General features: G+C 45.5%; 1 protein-coding gene across 13 annotated transcripts in view; it reads left to right on the top strand.

Moving 5' to 3' along the window:
- LMO7 (LIM domain 7) overlaps positions 1 to 13,016 on the top strand; it is an 824,605-nt gene extending 811,589 nt beyond the window's left edge. For 10 of the 13 annotated variants that reach the window (XM_069639151.1, XM_069639149.1, XM_069639154.1 and 7 more), the window contains 2 exons: positions 2,064 to 2,166; positions 12,185 to 12,792. In XM_069639151.1, the coding sequence (XP_069495252.1) occupies positions 2,064 to 2,166; positions 12,185 to 12,286 (205 nt within the window). In that variant the 3' untranslated portion in view covers positions 12,287 to 12,792. Of the gene's footprint in view, positions 1 to 2,063; positions 2,167 to 12,184 lie in introns of all 13 variants that reach the window. The other 3 variants (XM_069639161.1, XM_069639155.1, XM_069639156.1) reach the window with 1 other exon arrangement.
- Positions 13,017 to 20,233: the final 7,217 nt, after the last annotated feature.

The raw sequence follows: 20,233 nt of genomic DNA, 5'->3' as shown, positions 1-20,233 counted from the left end.
ACATCTGTGGTTTTCCAGACGTTGTGCCAGTGTTCAAGCAAAGTCTGCACACAGGCTAGTTGTTGAGAGTGGATGGCAGATTTATTGAATATTTTCTTTTTGCATCTTGCTTGATTGAAACTAGGTCAGGCAAATGCCATCTCCCGTTGCCAAATTCACTCTGCTTGGCAATATATGCTAAGAATTGGGAACTGGAGAGCATGCAAGTTACAATGGTACCAGTATAGTAACGCCAATACAACTAGCAATTCTAGTCTTTAGCCTTTCTCCTATTGCCAGATCACACTCAACAACCTGGTTCTTCATTGGCTACTGATCGAAGTATCAGCCGCCACGAGTGTTGGGTTTGACTAGGTGAAACTGGTTCCCAGTTTTTTGTGTTCGCAGAAAGTCTGAGCAATGAGTACTAGTTACACACACATTTAAACTGAACTTGTAAAACAAAACTATAGCTTTAAAATCCGGTCATCATTGCAATTCTGCTTTTGTTTTTTTAACATCTTCCCTCCATTTGGGACTGCTCGTTGAATACATTTCCCTGCTAGGGTGATTCACAATCTTATGCAGGCGTCTGCCATTACCCGGGTGGCAGGACTTGCATTCGGACAGCTCCTGGGTGCAGTGCAGGCTGGCTACTGCCAGGGAGCGGTAACGGCCTGCATCCAGACAAAATATCGCCTGCAAGTTGCTAGCTTTCCTTCTGTATGGGCAGGCCACAAGAATGTATTGGCAGACAATCCTACCGTGGGAAATTAATTTGTGAACACCATACACAAGGACCATGTCACACTGGTGTGGGAGGCTAACAGAATAATGAGGCACAAACTCCATTTTCATTGGGATTTGTGGAAAATTATCAAATGCAGAACATTTGCATAAATGTGAAACATGTAATGAGGATTTGTTATAAATCACATGCTCACGGCACTTCGGGTAAATTCGACTGTTGCTCTATTTTAGTGAATTCAGTTTGGGGAATGTTATAAGGGGCAAAACGCAGTTGCCCATTTTACTTCGACAATGATTGGAGAACACTGCTTGAAGGGTCGTGCTTTAAATTATTGTATGCTTTTGGGGAATCCACACCATTTAATGGATTGTCATTAACGCACACATTATCTAATGAAAAGTCCCTCGCAACAAAAGGCCAGTCAGGTTTATGACCTGGACTGTAGCTTACATGGTCACTCACTCCAATATTTTTCTGTAAACTTGGATCTTAAATGTTTTTTTTTTATTACTTTGTGACGATTTACACGTGATGGCATGGCATTTGTTTCCATTGTTGCAATTTCCGTTTTTTATATTTACTGTTTCTTTAACAGTTTCTTCAGATGGCCCTCTTGCCACAGTGAGGGAAGTTTACAGGCATACCGATTCGGCGGGGCAAGGTGTATAGTGTTCGACGAGCGATGTGCCAGCGGACAGTAGCTGATCTTTCCTCAGTGGCAACACACCTACCCCCAGTGATGGGTTACTTAAACATGAAAACGGAAAAAAATGCCAGTCCACCAAAACAGGAAGTGGTTAAAAGGAAATGGCTTACTAACAGCCACTAGTGACAGCTCTATCAAAATGGAAGACACAGCTAGAAAAAAATAAGGCTCAAAACTTTAGCTTTAAAATCTTTTATGAAAGACTGTCTAGAGTGGAGTTTGAAACCACTGATGAATAACGTGGTTCAAATACAGAGAACTAGGCTAGATTCACGATTGATAGGCAGCCCGGGGACATATATGCTCAGCAGCGCTAAACGTTAAAGTAATGGGTGATTTATAGAACTACCTTCCTTACGCCCTGTACTGTTGCATGGAACCTGCAAGTAGGGAAGCACGCGTGATTTTTAAGTATGCCTCAAATCAAGCTTGCAGCCAATCATTAACCAGTCCGCTTTGTTCGTGCACAGCTTGTCTTAGCTTTTTACCCACTAATCCTGGTATGTCGCCTCGTCTGCTGCTGGGAATCGTGGTGCAAACCTTGCTGGCTATATGTCCCTGCAACTGTGCAACCAGTGACACTTGCGCTTTCTATTTCTGGCTTTGTAATGTGCTTGTCACCCGCAGTGTGTCGCTTGTGAATCTGACCTTGGAGGATCACAGACTGGAGCAGAAGTCCGGATCCGAAACAACGAACTGTACTGCAACAGCTGCTACACAAAATTTAAATGTAAGCCAATGATTGACTGTATCTGGATATGACTGTCACCTTCTAATGAATATGCAATTTAAGTCTTGACCCAACGTATTGCTGCATCTAATTTATTTACTGTTCATCATGAAATTGGTTGCTGTGTTGGTCAATTATAGTATCTTCTGATTAGTGCCCTTCAGCACAAAATCGCCCCAAATAACTGGCTAGGCAGCTTTGAGTACAGTAACTTGCCGTCTGCTCTGGTGGGTTTGAATACCACATACGCATTGCAGATGCTGTTTTCGAGTCATTAACTTAAATTAGTGTCAGTGATTTGTTTGCGGAAGCAACCTAAGTGAGGCATTTAGTAGAATCAGCCCTTGAAGGTTTTGCATTATTATAGTCCTGGGGAAAACAAAATCAATGCGTGTGACACTTTTCCAATAATGGCTACCAAAACAACCATGAATCGGAAAAACCTACAGAAATGTGCCCCCCCCCCACCCTTGCTGCCCTTAACAGGAAAGGATATGCAGCATAGAGCAGATGCTAGTTGGATCATGTTTACAGGATTGTGCCACTGCGATGCAGATGCGTGGTGGAAGACCCAAATGTAGATTTGGGTTGAGCATGACCCTAAAGAGATGTTTAATGGAAGTCGTCCTTTCTGCAGCATTTGGTGCCACAATGTTGGCAGTGCTTGAAGTGAAATACACTGTTTCCATTGCAGAATAAGTAAAACCATTTCCAAGCAAGTTTAAAGGGTTTGCTAGAGATTTTCCCCAATTAAAATGGGTGCGCTTAGTAGATAAATTCCTTTTGCCTTAATTTTGAGACTTCTGATATTCACGCTGGAATCATTTACTGGGCCCGCTTTTCCTCACATACCTTTTTGTGTTGAAAGAAACAAAATGTAAGCCGTTATTCTCCATACCACTTTGCCACCCAACACCACTAATCCAGTGAAAACCCTCACTAATTCTCATCAGAATTTCTACAAACCGATTTGCACAAACGCCACCTCCCCATAGGCATTCAGTGCACCAGTTCTCCACATCCACCATCATTGGTACTTCTTAGGAGCAGTGCCGCACTCCACACCAATATGCTTCTCCAGAGCACCACTAAAAACAGCAGAAGTGTTCAACTTCCACAGGCTCCACTTCTCCAATTACTCTACCAACACCAGAAACCTTGTCTAAATACCCAACCCAATCGGTTTCTCCTAGGGCCACCGTTCCTCATCCACCTTTTCCATAGCTCCAGCACACCTACTATCCGCTCCATACCTCCGCAGCTGCCAACATTTCTGCTCCTCCGCAGGCCCGCCCAGGATTTGTCCTGAACCTAAGACCACCATGTCGTTCCTCGGATACTAAACGGGATCCCTGCTTACCCGCAATAATAGTGACCCCCTCAGCACACCGCCACTGTCGACACTGTTTTTAGCACTAGTTCAGCTTTTCTGCATACTCACCATGCTGTAAGTGATCCTTCTCCAGCATCGGATGTTTCATAGATTCAGTTGCTGTGAATATTCCCGTCGTCTGGCTAGGAATCCTCAGAAACATAGAGCCGTTTAAAGTTAAACTGAAAAAACCTTCAGTCACTTTTGTACTCTATCAGACATTTTGGGTCATACTGCCCACAGCCAATAGGAACACCTCCCTTAGCTCCTCCCCTGTCAGCCATCTTCAGATTTTTTTTACCACACATTAGTGTAAGGAGTCTTCAAAAATAATTTCTTCGATTTCTACAAATATAATTGTAATTTAACATTTCTACGAATAAGATACTATTTTTCAATGTCTACTTGATGACCAGCATTGGCATTGACAGTGCTAGCCCCATAGACCGTTCTCGCCACTGGTAATCTTTGATGAAGCTTGTCTGTGCAGTTGGGCCTGACCAGGCTTTGGTTCTGACCCCTCACTTTCACACCCCAATGGGGTGGTGGGGGAGAGGGGAGCAGGGGCCGAGACTTGCCAACTTTGTTGATCAGTGGAAATAAATCTCCACTGACAAATGGGTGTTATCCATCATCCATCATTCAGCAGGGCCATACCCTGGAGTTCATTGGGCCATTGCTGCCCATCCCTCCTGTCCCAAAGGCAGAAAAACGCTTTCCCCTGTTATTACAAGAGGTGGAGTCATCCTAAAAAAGGGGGGCAATGAAGTTGTGCTAGCGCACCCGCAGGGCACCAAAGTATACACCAGATATTTTCTGGCGAAGAAAGTAAAGAGGTTGGAAACCCATACTAGACCTCAAACTCAACAAATAACTCAAGAAGATTCATTTTGGATTAGAGGCGGGAGGGAGTTCCACAATGCTGGGGCAGTAACCGGGCAGCGCACTCCACCTGCTCCTTTTCTGTTGTATCGGGGAGTAGATAAGGCAAGGGCAGATGAGTGCAGACAACTAGGAACATTTTTTCTTGAGATGCGCTGGGTGAAAAAAAGGGGGTGCAGTATTGCGGTGTGTGATAGATAGGATCTTAAATTCAATCTGGACTTTGACTGGTAGCCAATGGGCGTTGCGACTGGCTTGTGAGATGTAGTTGGTGCTTTTCAAACCCCAGGCAGCACTTAAGGCATTATTTTGGATCAGTTGCAGTTTGGTAAATTTTTTTGGTTGAGGTGCCAGACAGGAGGACGTTACAGTAGTCTAGTTTTCTACTAATGATGGCCCTGGCAACAGTGAGACGGTTGTCTGATGTGAGAAATGTGCAGATTAAGTTAATGAACCTTGTTGAGTATGCTGCAAAGAAGGCCAGGGAGTTAATGTGCTTGTGCATGAGAAGTTCTGCATCAAAGCAGATGCCCAATGTTTTTACATGGCTGGAGGCAAGTGTCAGGTTGCCGTCTATGGCGAAGGAGGCAAAGGCAGTGTCCAGTGGTTTCACCCGACTGGGAGAGGCCACAATGAGGCCGTTTTGTCATCGTTGAGACAAAGGTGGTGTTCAGCCATCCAAGTAGGAATAATGCTGTAGACTCGGTTGGTGTTAGCTGAGTCTAGGCTGTGGTTCCCAGTGATTTTTGGGAGTATTTGCTTGTCATCTGCAATGTTAGTATATGGTATGTCGAGTAGGGAAAGGTGGTCAAATAGGTCTTGTACATGTTGTAGAGAGTTAGGGAGATGCAGGATACTGGGGGGACACTGTATTGTACATGGGGGTCTGCCGTCTCGGATGTACACTAGCCAAGGAGCGATTTGATCCAGGTGGTATCCTCGTCGGAGAGGTTGAATTTAGTTGTACTCTGAACAAACTCTTGGCAAGCCGTTCGATCCTGTGAACTGGATTGCAGCAGGCTAGTTATTGGGCACTGACACTAGTTACTCTTCAGTTCCCAATGACGAACATTTCCTATTTCTGTCTGCACTTGACTGTGTTGCAAGCCTCTGCTACTGTTGGTTTTAAACAAAGTATTGTTTCTATAGTTTTGCTGGGCCTTTTCTTTTTTGGTGACTTGCACAGCAGCATGTCTGGAATGTTGCACAATGCCATTGTATATCTGGGTTTGCTTTCTTTACTTTGGCATTTACATTGCTGTTTGTAATCCATTGAAATGAACATCTAATACAGAACTATAATGCACATTAGCAACTGTGACTTTGATTCCTATAGACTACATAACTGTCATGAAAGCAAACCTGTTTTAATCACACATTCAGCCTTTACAGATGTTTCTTTTTCTTAAACCAAAAGTAGATTTTGATAATTGTAGTTCAGCTGCAAGTTTGTTGTCAAGACCACACATACACCGCCTAAGCATGCAGCCTTGCCGCTCTACTACATGCGCTAAATAAATAGCTAGTTTTGAAAGCTCTTGTGTAATTGTACATAATGAGTACAGTGTTGCTCATATCTAAATCTGGCTTAAAAACCTGACCTTCCTGATTGCCGGCTGCAATGAAGAGGTCTAACATTAAGTGCCTTCATAATGTGTACGTAGACGTGGAGCAGTGCAACTTGGTTTAAGTGATGTTTTTATTCTAAAGGCGTCTGTTAAAGTAGTTTGTTTTGGATTTATGGCTAGGCCTAGTTGATCATAACCTAATATAAAACACATATTCGAATTTTAGCAATATGATCATAAACCATTTGTGGAATGCAATGTGGATCCCATATCTTCAGTTTATTAATGCATGAATATATTTTTATCAGATTGCCCTAAAATATTCTTTAAACAAGAGCAGAACATCACAGCCCTGGTTGGCGATATCTATATTTCGAGGGGATTGAGTCCTCCGACGTATTCCATATCTATGACATGTAATCACCACAGCTGTGCTGCTTCGGAAACTTTTTTCGGCGTCTGCGTCCTGCGTCGAGGACGTCGATGCGCCGTCGTCGAGGACCTCCTCCGACATCATCCGATGTGATAAGTAGGACGCACGACGCCCGTAGCCTCCTCAGGAGGTGGAGTTTTGTAGGCCCGAGCCTGGCTCTCATGCCGATTCCTCGTACCGGCGCCTTATGGCTAGGGTTTTTGAGTACTTGGGATGGTCTGCTCCCCCAGGGGAGTTTGTGCAGGATGATCTAACGGACATCCTTGATGCTGGTCCCCCAACTGACCCGGTACTGGCGTTCCATATGGCTTTACAGAGAAGGGTGGCGGCGGCTTGGACTGCTCCGGAGAGTCTCCCGGCGGCGGGCAGATCCTTGTCGCGAAAATACCGTCCAGCCAGTAGCGACCCCTGCTACTTGACCAGGCATCCCACTCCGGAGAGTTTGGTGGTGCAGGCGGCCCCGGCAAAGCAGGCGTCGTACCCTACCATCCCTCCTGATAGGGACGACAAACGTTTTGATGGCTGGGCGAAGAAAGTGTTTTCTTCTGGTGGTATGGCTCTTCAGGTGACCAACTCCATTTGTGTCTTGTCTCCTTTCACACACACTCTGTGGAACTGTGTTGCGTTAGCGGCTGAACATATTCCCGAAGGGGACGAACGGGATGGTTTCCTTGTTATGGTCCAGGATGGTAAGGATGCCATGTGTGAGTCCGTTCAGTCGGGTTTGGACTTAGCTGAATGCGTCAGTAGGTCCATGGCGGCGAGCACCGTGATACGCAGGTTTGCGTCGTTGCGGAAGTCGGGGTTTGCTCCTGATGTGCAGTCCCGGCTCCTCAACATGCCCTTTGATGGTGAACACCTTTTTGGCAGCAAGGCTGACAGCCTTGAGAGGTTGCAGACCTCAAAAGCTGCAGCGAAGTCGTTGGGCGCTGCAGTTCGCCAACCTCCGCCTTTTCGTCCTAGGGGACAGCAGTGGAGGTGTGGTTCCTTTCGCTATTACTCGTCCTTCAGTAAAGCGAGAGGAGCTGGCAGTCAAAGAGACCAACGCAGGGGTACCAGAGGTGTACGACAAGGTACCCGTGGTGCCAAGGCCGCTCGGGCAGTTGCCTCTTTGCCCCCAGGTAACGCCGCAGCCGCTCCCACTCAGTCATGAGGCCATGTCCCATGGTTCGCCGGTTGGGGGAAGGCTGGCGCAGCATCTTGTAGAGTGGCAACCCATTACTTCAGATGTGTGGGTTCTGGAGATCATAACCCACGGCTACTGTCTTCACTTTCGGCACAGGCCTCGCGACAATCCACCGGGGAACCTCTCTTTGCAGAGTCCGGATCCGATCCTTGCACAGGAAATTCAAGCCCTGCTGGAGAAAGGCGCCATAGAACTGGTGCCTGTAGCGGAGAGGAACAAGGGATGGTATTCCCCTTATTTTTTGATTTCGAAGAAAGACGGGGGATTGAGACCCATCATGGACTTGCGCGGTTTGAACAAACTCCTCAGGAAGGACAAGTTCAAGATGGTTACTCTCTCTCAAGTCCTTCAGGCCCTTCAGCTTCAGGACTGGTTGGTGTCACTCGACCTCAAGGATGCTTACTTCCAAGTGCCGATCCATCCCAAGCACAAGAAGTACCTGAGGTTCGCGGTTGGCGACTCGCACTTTCAGTTTCGGGTCCTGCCGTTCGGATTGACCTCCGCCCTGAGGGTTTTCACCAAGCTCATGGTGTTGGTGGTGGCAGCGCATCTCAGGCAAGGGGGGGATTCATGTCTACCCCTACCTGGACGATTGGTTGATCAGGGGGAGCTCTCCCGAGCAATCTCTCCTGGATCATCTGTCCGTCACCTGCCACTCCCTTCACAGGCTGGGCTTCTCCCTCAATTTAAAGAAGTCCCATTTGACGCCAACACAGCGGCTCCAGTACATCGGAGCAGTGCTCGACACTTCCCTGGGGCAGTGTTTTCCTCCCCAGGTGAGGGCTCTTCACATTCAGCAGATGGTGCACAAGTTTCAGCATGCCCAGACGCTCCCAGTGTTCGAGTTCTTGAGGTTGCTCGGCCTCATGGCATCCTGCATTCTTCTGGTGCCAGAGGCTCGCCTGCGTATGAGATCTTTGCAGTGGGCACTCAAGACGCAATGATCGCAGTCCTCCGGCAGGATGTCGGACCCGGTTCAGGTGCCGCCCTCAGTCGCCCGGGACCTTCTGTGGTGGGCCGTCGAAGGCAACTTGATGAAGGGGGCTCCATTTTGGCTTCCCTGGCCAGAGGTGACGATCGTGACGGATGCATCCCTCACGGGATGGGGAGCTCATGCCAACGGGCTGACAGTCAGCGGTCGTTGGTCCCCGTCGGAGTCCAGACTCTATATCAATCTGTTGGAGCTGAGGGCCCTCAGGCTAGCCCTGAAGGCTTTTCTGCCGACTGTGCGAGGAAAGAGTGTCCTGATCCTGACGGACAACACAGCGGCCATGCACTACCTCAACAAAAAGGGGGGGGGCAGGGTCACTTCCTCTGTGCAGGGAGGCGATGCAGCTCGAGTTCTGGGCCATCCAGCAGGAAGTTTCGATCTCGGCAGTTCATCTGGCCGGAGACGAAAACGTGACGGCGGATGCTCTGAGCAGGCAGAGCGCGATCTCTCACGAGTGGGAGTTGGCTCAGGAGATTCTCCTGGAGATCTTCGCCCTTTGGGGGACCCCTCAAGTGGATCTCTTCGCCTCCAGTGTCAACCGGAAGTGCGAAAAGTTTTGCTCGCGGGAATTTCCTCCAAAAGGGGCCTTAGGAGACGCGTTCGTGGTGGAGTGGTCATTCCCGCTGCTGTATGCGTTTCCTCCAGTCCCCGTCATCCCGCAAGTGCTGCGGAGGTTACGTAAGTTCGGTTCCCGGATGATCCTCATTGCTCCAGCATGGGCTCGGAGGACGTGGTACCCGGACCTTCTCGACTTGTCCATCTGCTCTCCACATCGTCTTCCCTACCGAGACGATCTGCTCTCACGGGAGGGGGTCAGGTTCTCCATCCAGAGGTCAGATCCCTCAACCTTCACGCTTGGCTTCTGAAAGGTTGAGGTATAAGTATTGGGACCTACCTGAAGACGTGATGGAGGTGTTGCTTTCGGCCCGAAGGCCAGCAACAAAGTCTCTGTACCGTTGGCGTAAGTTCTGTGACTGGTGCAGAGTTCAGAATGTGGATCCTTTTGCATGTGACATCCCCATGGTTCTGTCCTTTTTACTTTCTTTGGCCCACAGGGGCTTGCAAGTGGGTACCATTAAAGGTTACCTGGCGGCGCTGTCCATCTTTAAGCGCTCGTCTGAAGAGTGTTCTTACTTTAAAATCCCTTTAATTTCACAGTTTCTGAAAGGGCTCGCTAATGTGCTCCCTCCGTCACCTTTCCTGGTGCCCGGTTGGGATTTAAACCTTGTTCTTAAGTTTCTTATGGGTGCTCCGTTTGAGCCTTTACATTCTTGCCCTTTGAGGCTGTTAACTCTGAAAACTGTTTTTAGTTGCAGTTACTTCCGCTCGCAGAGTGAGTGAGTTACAGGCACTTTCAGTTAAGCCACCCTTCACTGTATTTCACAAGGACAGGGTTGTCCTTAGAGTTCGTCCTTCTTTTCTTCCGAAGGTAGTGACGGAATTTCATTTGTCCCAGAAGGTTGTTCTTCCGGCATTCTATCCTCCTTCGCATCCTGGTAAGGAAGAGGAGAGGCTCCATAGGCTTGATCCTAGGAGAGCTTTAAGCTTTTATGTTTCACACATGTCCCGGGTCAGAGTGGACGATCAACTCTTTATTGGTTACGCTGGAAAGCGTTTGGGGCAAGCTGTGACGAAACAGTCTTTGTCTCGCTGGATTATTTTGGCCATCTCGGAGTGTTACCGCTTGGCGGGTAAGGACCCACCGGCTGGCTTGCGGGCCCATTCTACCAGGGGTATGGCTGCATCTACTGCCCTGCAGAGGGGTGTTCCTATTCGCAACATCTGTGATGCAGCCACCTGGGCTTCAGTACATACATTTGTATGTCACTATTCCCTCGATTCCATTCGAGCACAGGATCTGGCCTTTGGCAAGGCGGTCCTTTGCTCTGCTATTTGATTGGCTATTCTAAATTATTTCCCTCCTCCTTGCTCTGGGACTGCTTTTGGAGTCTGTCATAGATATGAAATACGTCGGAGGATCCAATCCCCTCGAAGAACAAGTTACTTTCTTACCTGGTAACGTTCTTTCGATGGGATGGTCCGACGACTTATTCCATATCGCTCCCGCCCTGCCTTCCCCGCTGCAGAATTTCTTTTGCGATTGCAGCTTACGTTCCGCAAGGCTTTGTGTCTGACTGGCAGTTGAATAATGTCACACGTTCTGGGGGAAAAAACTACAATTGAGGCTATGGGCGTAGTGCGTCCTACTTATCACATCGGATGACGTCGGACGAGGTCCTCGACGACGGCGCATCGACGCAGGACGCAGACGCCGAAAAAAGTTTCCGAAGCAGCACAGCTGTGGTGATTACATGTCATAGATATGGAATACGTCGTCGGACCATCCCATCGAAAGAACGTTACCAGGTAAGAAAGTAACTAGTTCAACTCTATCAGAGTATATGTATGCCAAATTTGGTATTTATCAGAAAATGCCCACTAGCTTTACCATCTTGGTTTGCTTTTAAGACGTGGACTCTGATGGTGGAGGACCAACCCTGGCCAAACTTAGAAACGTTGAAGGCTCTGCCAAAAGGAACAGTGTTGCAGGCTTGCACTGCAAGACTTGCTGCTCTCTGGTGCCACTGCCTTACAGATTTTCACACGGGGATGGTGTTGTAGGCTTGCATTGCGAAGCCTATATGGACCCTCTGTTACGTATAGCATTGGATCTCAGTGGAACGTAGCCCTATCACTCCCGGAGCACGACCATTCACCTGCACACTTCTGCAGCAATTCACTACTCGACTACTCGACTACATAACGCACATCACCTATGCCAGCTGAGTCCATGACACAAATTCCAGCTGGGCACATAATCAGTCGCCTTGACTCGCCTACCCTCCTGACCCATCCACTAGCCAGATCTCCGTGGGTCACCAGCAGGGACTAAGCCACCCCTACCTACCTTTGTGCTACCTAAAATGCACACGCATTGTAAAAATCCTGCTTTCAATTCTCATACCTCAGACTTTGGCCCTCCAAGGTCGTTCACCCCACAGCATTTCGAGGCTATACCAATGGTATTGGGCACTATACAAAGGCCAAATAGCATAACACAACCTGATGTGAGGAATTTACATTTTATAATGGAGGAAGCAGTAATCGTGCATGTGCAGTTATATGTATATGTGCCAACCGTGCTTCACTCTTCGAGCTTTTGGAGCATACCACTTTCAACATTATTTGCAGTGTGGGAAATGGAAAATTTCATTAAAGGACAAAATGCAAAGAGAGCCTACAAAGTTTAAAAACGGATACGTAATCCAATTCCATGGCTTTCCAAATATAAGCACTCATTCATATCATCTGATATATATGTAATATGTTGTATATAATATGTAGCAAAGCTGCAATATGTCTGCACTGGTTTCCTGTTAAGCTACCAGGATTCTGGGTATGTCTCACTTGCCATGCAAAAAGACGTGTATGTGGCATGATGTTTATCAAAACTGTGCATTGTGGCTTTTAAATCCTTCAATAGTTTGCAATACCGGTTTAACCGAGGCATTTCACCAAAGAAAGTTGACTAAACTGTGGATTTCTTTTACTCTAAGGAGATAATATTTGCCTTTGTTTTCCCCAGCCATTAGACAACCAAGTCCCATGTGAAGCCAGTGTGACTCAGGACCCACGGCTGGAAATCACAGAAGAGGGGCTTGCTACCGCGTCAGATTCCGATATATAAGCGTATAATGCATGTGTGGTCTACAGAAGTATGGTTTGGTTATCTATATTCCATTGGCAATACCTTGTATTTACTTTTATTTGACTGTACTATGTTTTCTTTTTGATTTATTTATGAACAGAAGATAATCACAGCTACGGCGATCTCTTGGGGAAAACCAAAAAGCATTCACTCGCTGACTTGTAACGTATATACCGCACAACGGAGAACCAACTTCAAAATATTTTTGAGGCCGCTCATCTGTGAGCTTGAGTTTCCGTTGGTGGATTAAGGAGGGTGTTTTGTTTAAAAAATGCTCTTTAAGGGAGCAGTGTTGAAATAGTCTACATGAAGCATATTTGCTATTGCTGTCTTTTTATTTGATGTACTCTGCACATCCAGCAATGCAGAACTTCTTTAATGAACACTTAAATGCACTCAAACTTTTTTGCTGTCTATTTTGCTTTCTGTATGTATGTACTGTAAATGTATGCTTGTTTCCAAACAGATGGGATTGTCTGAAGCACCATGTCTTCTTGGTTGTAATGGCTGGGTATTACACAGGCTATGATGGCACTCTGAATCTGCAAGCCCATTTGTAGAATGCACTCTGTCACTTGTCCACAGAAAACTGTAACTACGGATTGTTTAAGGAAATGTTTGTTCTCCTTAAAGGACATTATTGTAACTGAAAATATTTTTCTTACCTGAAGACTTAAAATTGTAAATAAAAGTAAGGCTGCAAATAAAATTAGATGTTTGCTTTTATTCAAAATGTGTTCCATGCGTGAGTTAGCAGGGCTTAATACATTTACTGAATAGAATTGTATTTTTTAGTTTATATTTTCAGATTGCTTTTTTTACTCTTCCGTGTTGTATGAGGAAGCAAATGTGACATCTGACAATGCAGCTGTGTTTCTTTTTATGAGTGAGTTGGTATCTTTTTTTAGTTATGTCAAATACGTGGATAAGGCCATCACTTGGGGCTAGTGTTGGGAGTCTGAGACAATATGTATTGAGCTTTTTTCCAAGGAAGGGGTGATTGTACATAGTGAGTAGCAAGTAGAAGTTAATTGCAGAGTCTTGGGTCTGCAACTTGGACGGCGTGGTCACCCATTCTTAACACAACTGTCATTGGACCTCATAATTTTGGTAACTGAAAAAAATGGAGCCAATGGAATTACCTCCAGGTTTTTATTAGTCTTCCTGATTGAGTTGCAATCTCATTATGAGTTCATGACTGAAGCAACTACATTGAGGTATTGCCACAATAAAAAGGTGCAGTACCTGCAGAAGCAATTCAATTAAGTCTTCTGGCACTTCACAAGGGCATCTAACCACAACCCATTACTTAGTGGAAATTCCACAGTTATCATTGGTAGTAATAGGGTTTCACTTTGAAGAAATTGGCACTGCTAACACCTCCAAACTCGTAATGAGGCCTGCACGGTGGTGGTGGCGTGTTCAACAGTCAATTCTTTCTTGGCCCATTTGTCATGTCCCTCCTGATTTGGAAATACGCCCTCAACCAACAGGTGTGGTTATAAATATGCATATCATAGTTTCTGATATGTTTATAGAACCCCATGTTTAGTGCAGAGTCCTCAAAGGTGTTTGTACATTATGACTGAGTCCCATCTTTCCAGGTTTTCCCATTTTAGTCCAGATAAATATAGCATTAGTGTTCCCAACCTTGGACTATTGCAACAGCCCCCCAAAGACTGATGGACTGACCTCTGAGGTTGCAGAAAGTGGCTGCTCGTTTGTGATTAAATGGCTCAAGTTGGACCATGTCACTACAGCTTTGAGAGCCTTCCATAGGTTGCCTTTGGAGAGTCTGGTCAATTTGATGTTTCATGGACTATGGCACCAAACGGGATCCTGCTTTATTCATTAAAAACGTACACAGTATACTCCACAGAGCACCATGCAATCGCATCTTCGCTTGTGTGTTTTGTCCCCAAAATGAAGAGCAGATTCAGTGACGGTGTATTTACCATAATTTCACAGTTTTAACGGTTTGAAAGGCCACCCTCAACACGGAGTTCCTTCCCTCCCCAATCAAGGAGTCGCACAACAAACCTTTTAATGGAGTTTTTGTTCAGCCCTATTTCAGACTCGTATCATTCCGCTTGGATCCATCCCTCTGTGCCACCAATGAGCCAAGAACCAGGCCGGTGTCCAGAAAATATATTTATATTTATTTAAATTATAGGTAATGGAGATCACACTAAAACTACACACGCCATCTTCTGTGTGGCTCCCAATTAAACTTTTTTTTTTTACATAAATCACACGAGTTGGTTTGGAAAACACAAATCTCAATGCTTTATTTTATGCAGGTTTCAATTTAAGGAGTTATCAACACTGGTCAATGAACAAAATCAATGTATATATGCAGTGCTGTGCAATTTTGATTTTCCTGAGTGCTTAAAAAAAAAAGGCTAGCAGTTTGGTTTTCACATTTGTACAATTGCATATGGCAATTTTATTTCACACGAGTTTGCTTCGATGTAAACACGGGGTGACTTTAAAGCAAGACCTACATCAATTGGTCATTGTTGGATACATGAGGTCTTGCTTTTGCAAAGCACTTCTCCCCCGCCCAAAAACAAAGCATCAATTACATGCAGCACTCTTCTGTTCAAAGGCCAGGCTTAGGGATTGTGGACAGTTTAGAAGTTTGTTTTTCAGACCCCCCTCCCCCACCCCTTACCCCCCTCACTATTAGGCCTGTGTTGGGGAAGTTGAACAGAAAAATGGGAATTATTAGGAATTTAGGATTTTCAGACCCGCCTCCGCTTAAAGGCTTGTGTTGGGGGGAGGTGGTTAGTTTAGGGATTTTTATAGTTAAGGGACAAGGACACCCCTCTTCCTTGAAGTCAGGGGTCAACAGTAAAAATGCGATTACCAAATTACATTATTATGTAGTTTTCAGCGTACACTGGGCTTTGTTAATTTCAAATGTTAACAAAAATCACCCCGTGGTGTTTTGCCAAAAGGGGAATTAATAACATTAAAATTAAGTCAAATATAGTAAGGATCTACACGGTTTTCCTTCCCCCCTAATGGAAAAGAACCCACCAATGAAAGGGAATGGATTAATTAAAGGGATCCCCATGCTGATCTTTTGTTGGACAATCTACTTTGGAAAATCTCTGGACTTGGCACTCAGCGACTGAGCAGAGCTTGGCTTGTAGGGAAAGCAAGGATTCTAGCCAGCACTTAAGGCAATTGTATCCCCAGCACTTCTCTCTTCCCAGCTCCAGTGAAGAATCACAGCCTCTGCTTTCTGGTCTCGCCAGCAATAGAAATCCTGCACTCTTCGAATATTGCTCCCAGATGAAATTCCAGTCATTCTCCTTTGGTTATTTCTTGGTTGCTGCCCTCTCTCTCATAGTGCATCCACTTTATATACCAGTAATGATACAATCAAGATTTCAATATTGGATAGTCCCCTGCAAGAAATCTTGCACATTTGATTGGCCCTTCACTCATCTCCCCAACCTAGAAGTCCACTCCCATCCAACAGATTGGTTCCGGGGTGGTGACATTTAAACAATAAAAATAAGCAGGGGAGGAGGCAAACCCACTGTCTAGAATGACATTTTATCATGTTACTTTGCAAGGTTTCACCTAAAAAGGTCCCCACATGGTAACTATCTTTATTTGACAAATAATCATAATGTATATATTTGTGTGAGCCTCTCAGCGAGACAAATCTATCCAGACGCCTCTCATGCTCGCACCATGTTGCCTGCACAATTGGTGTTTTTTCTCAATTACATGAAAATGATTATGATCAAACTTGACCACCAATTATGTGACATTGTCCCAGGGTTAAGCTTCTTCTCACCTTCTGGGGAGCTGGGATTACCTTTTGGCTAGGTACAGAGTTCTGAAATTCCAACTTTTATGCAAATCATCTTCACAGAATCACCTTGAAGTTAGCTGTTAAATGACATCTTCCACAATTTGAACTATAACCGTTCATCAATTGCTAAATAAAATCACATGGCCAATGTAAGCCTATGGCCACATTAACATATATGTTTTATCTCACTTCTTGAAAAACAGCCCAGCTCTGCTGGTTTCTATTTCCTTGAAGCCATGTGACACATCGCTTGTTAGGCAGGATTGTTGACATTGTCTGCAATAAATCCTATGGACTTGTGTACTTTGAAATTAATGGGTTGCTGGCCGTAAATAATTGGGATGCATCAGTCACACATCTCCCACTGCAGAAAATGGGCCAGGCTGGCCCTGCGGTGGTATGAGGCCATAATGACATTTGGCATTCTGTCCTGTTATCTAAAGTTGACCACCATTTTGATCTTAAAACCTTATTTATTCTTGCATTTTTCCGAGTTCAACTTACCTTGATTGCAGCCCCCGTTAATAAGCTTCTACATACATTTCAGTTACACACTGGGTAGGCCATTTGCCCTGCAGAGAAATGAGCCTTAAGAGAAAACAGATCTGGCAATGGGGGAAGTTTGTTTTGAACACCATTAAGGCAGGCCACACTTACCAGAATTCTGTACTTGTCACAATATCTTTAAGCATGAAGCCTTTCTTGTAATGTTCATTTGGCAGCTGAACACTTTTCTCCATGTGTTCCTTTACAGTTGCAAAATACACACACTTCAGAACATTTCAGTTCCTTGATTTGCACACAACCATTTTTATTAATGTTGCAAACTTTAATTACTGGCTTCTGTGTTGGAAGGTGGGCCTTATGTTGCTTTAAATAAAAATGTTACTTGGCCTTAACTCTCACATGCAAGGCCCAGCTTCCCCAAATTTCCAGTGTACACAGCATTTCAATGTGTAGCAGTTTCAGTGAAAATGCTGCATTGATCTCCCAGTCAGCAATGTGATGTGCCTTTCCAATCTGCACTCTGATTATATATCTTTTCAGCATTCTCTGGATTTCAACTGCAGAAAGACACACACTTTCCTTAATCAACTATTCCTTGTGTCCTCTTCAGCAAGGCACATGGGTTTCCTCACCAGGCCCTTTCACTGTATTACGGTTTCTTTTAGGCCTGTTATTTTATTTAGTGTGCCTGGCCATTCAATGCGATGTCTCTCGCAGCAGAGGCCTGCTTGGAGTTTCAGTTCATGTCATGTGAGGCTGTCATTTAACCCCACACAGTGCAGATGGAACTCCCTCACTTGTAACTGAGATAAATTGAAAATCATCATTTTATTAAAAAAAACTTGGCGACCCACTTTTGTTTGCTAGAAATATTCGCAAATGTCTATTGCTGATGTGAGGTTGGATGTGTATGCTAAGCTACGAACTGGGTGGTGTCGGTGTGCTATATGAGCTAATTTATCATTGCATAATATCGTTTCTAAAGAGGTACATGGCTAACCAGTTGTTCCACTGGTATATGTCAATTGCATGTATAACTCTGGGAAAGGGGGATAGATAGAAGGTTATTATACGTTGAGTTTAATGGATGGAGCTCTTTAGATTCCTGACATGCAATTAAATGCCCATGCAATATCTTTTGTTGAGCAAAGTATCTATGAACGTCATGAAAATTGATAAACAGATGTTGCAATGATTTTACGAATGAAAAAAAAATCAATAAAACATTATTTCAGCATTGGTGCCATAACATACTCATGGTTTTACATAAGAAATGTCACTCTCCACCCTCTGCAACTCATCCAGAACAGAACTGCGAGACTTGTCCTTGGCCTCAAGCCCAGGGATCGTATCTCTCCAGGACTGAAATCTCTACACTGGCTCCCAGTGGCTGCGAGGATAAAGTTCAAAACCCTCTGCATTGTCCACAAGGCCTTCTGGGGCCTGGGTCCTAAATACCTTCAACTCTCTCTTCCCAAATATCTTCCTTTCCGAGCCGTTCGCTCATCCGCCTCCAACTCCCTCGGGGTCAGCCGCTTCTCGAAGCAACGAGCTGGGGGTAGATCTCTCTCCGCGGCAGGGGCCTCCCTCTGGAACAGCCTTCCTGCCTCCCTGAAACTCGAGGAGAACCATCTCCGGTTCCGGAAGCACCTCAAAACCTTCCTCTTTGCTTCTGCTTTCTCTCTCCCTCTCCCCTGCTGAACAGCTAATATTCTTCACTGAAACTGCACTGATCCTGCAACTGGACCTCTCTAAACGGCCTCGGCCCTGGGCACAGCCACTCTCCACTTGCACTGATGCCCTGGAACCCCTCTGCACTGCGGGACTGTCTCTGTATCCCTACAGCCCCCCCCCTTCCCCAGCACTTGTTCTGCACTTACCTTGCACTTGCCACCAGCTGGCCCTATTTAATTATTACTTTACGCCACTTACCTTGTACTGCACTTCCCCCCCTCCCCCTTCCCCACCCCTGCACTTGTGCGATCTGAATGACACCTGGCCTAGTAGGATCGTTGCGTCTCCCCTTGTTCCTCCCCTCCCTGCCTCGTCGCGCCTTGAAACACCTGTGTATAGGCGCGTTACAAATACCATATCATATGACACAATAAATATAACATTCAACTAAGTGCCCACATTTTATATAAACATATCACTCAATAAATATATAACTAAAATATCAGTTCATACCCCTTTCAAAGCAAATTCATTGAATTAAGAATACCAATATGTAACATGTAGTCTTTGGATGAATTGGATACCAAGATTTGCAAAGTTAGGCTTTAATGTTCTGTCAAAGCTACCATAAACGACAACAAATTGTCTCAATTTCCCTGAGGTTTTGTCTTGACTCCAAATAATTCCCACTATGGGTGTTTTAAGGAACTTTGTGCTTATTCTATGTCTTGCACAAGTAAGGGGCATCTGCAAATATTACATCTGAAAGTTCCATCTTTTTGCAGAATATTTCTGCTGCCCATATATCTCCAATTCATTTTTTTTTTTTTAAGGAAGGGTTTTAAATGACTCCGTCTAATGTTGTCATAACCTGGGCATGTGAATAACAAGTGACCTAATGTTTCCCTCTATTTAGGGCAAAGGGGACATAGTGACGAGCCCCCAGCCCTTTAGTTACATGCGAATGTCGCCAGAGGTAGCTACCTGCTCTTAGTTTAAAAATTAAGGTGCGTAATTAAGGAGCTTTGATTTTATCAAAGTATTTTTATGCACAGGTGTCCACTTTTATGCTTGGAAACAGTATTAATAAAGTTCTCCAGCATTGGATCTTTCATGGATTCACATGCTTAGAATATTCCCCGTCATCAGACTGGGACCCCTCGGTACACATATATAGCCTTTTCCTATAGGAAAACTTCCGACACTTTTGTGTCCTATCTACGTCCTTTTAGGACCCGCCTACGCATGCTCCGCAGGCCGTCCCAGTATAAGAGGCCCGCCCCTGCGGTTCCCCTTCAGATTTCAACCGTCTCCAAAGTAGTGGGATCGCCTCGTGTTGTCTTACTATTTTGTACTAGGTTGCCTTATTGGATTTCGAGTACGATATGTCCTCTGTATCAGGAAAAGTGCTGTTCCGTCCATGCGCGACGTGCGGCTTGAAAAAGGTTTACGAGGGGGACCGACATATGGATTGTATATATTGCCTCCACCCTCACCATTCGGCGGATGCCTGCGACATATGCAAGGGGTTTTCTCAAAAAACCCTCAAAGACCGGAACTGACGCCTGGTGGCATGGCTGAATGAGGGTGCGGGGGCATACCCCCCCCCTCGGAGGTAGGCTCCACACAGTCGGCGAAAACATCACGCCGCGCGGCCTCGTCGGAACCACCGGCGAAGAAATCTAGATCGTCGGAAAAAGAGTCTTCTGGAACTCACTCCACTACAGACTCCTCGTCAAAGAAATCATCCTCATCAAAAAAGCATGAGAAGGAAAGGAAATCCTCCTCTGGCGATCATCACAGATCGACCACGAGTCGAGAGTCGAGTAAAAGCGGGCACACTGTGGAGAAGGCGGGACCGCCAAAACCACCTGCGAAGCCTGCGTCGTCGACGGCGATCCAGTCACCGGCCG

The sequence above is a fragment of the Ambystoma mexicanum genome, chromosome 7q (assembly GCF_040938575.1).
Source record: "Ambystoma mexicanum isolate Mex_15411 chromosome 7q, UKY_AmexF1_1, whole genome shotgun sequence".
NCBI lineage: Eukaryota > Metazoa > Chordata > Amphibia > Caudata > Ambystomatidae > Ambystoma > Ambystoma mexicanum.
The sequence above is the reverse complement of the archived record's forward strand: the minus strand, read 5'-3'. Positions and strand labels throughout refer to the sequence as shown.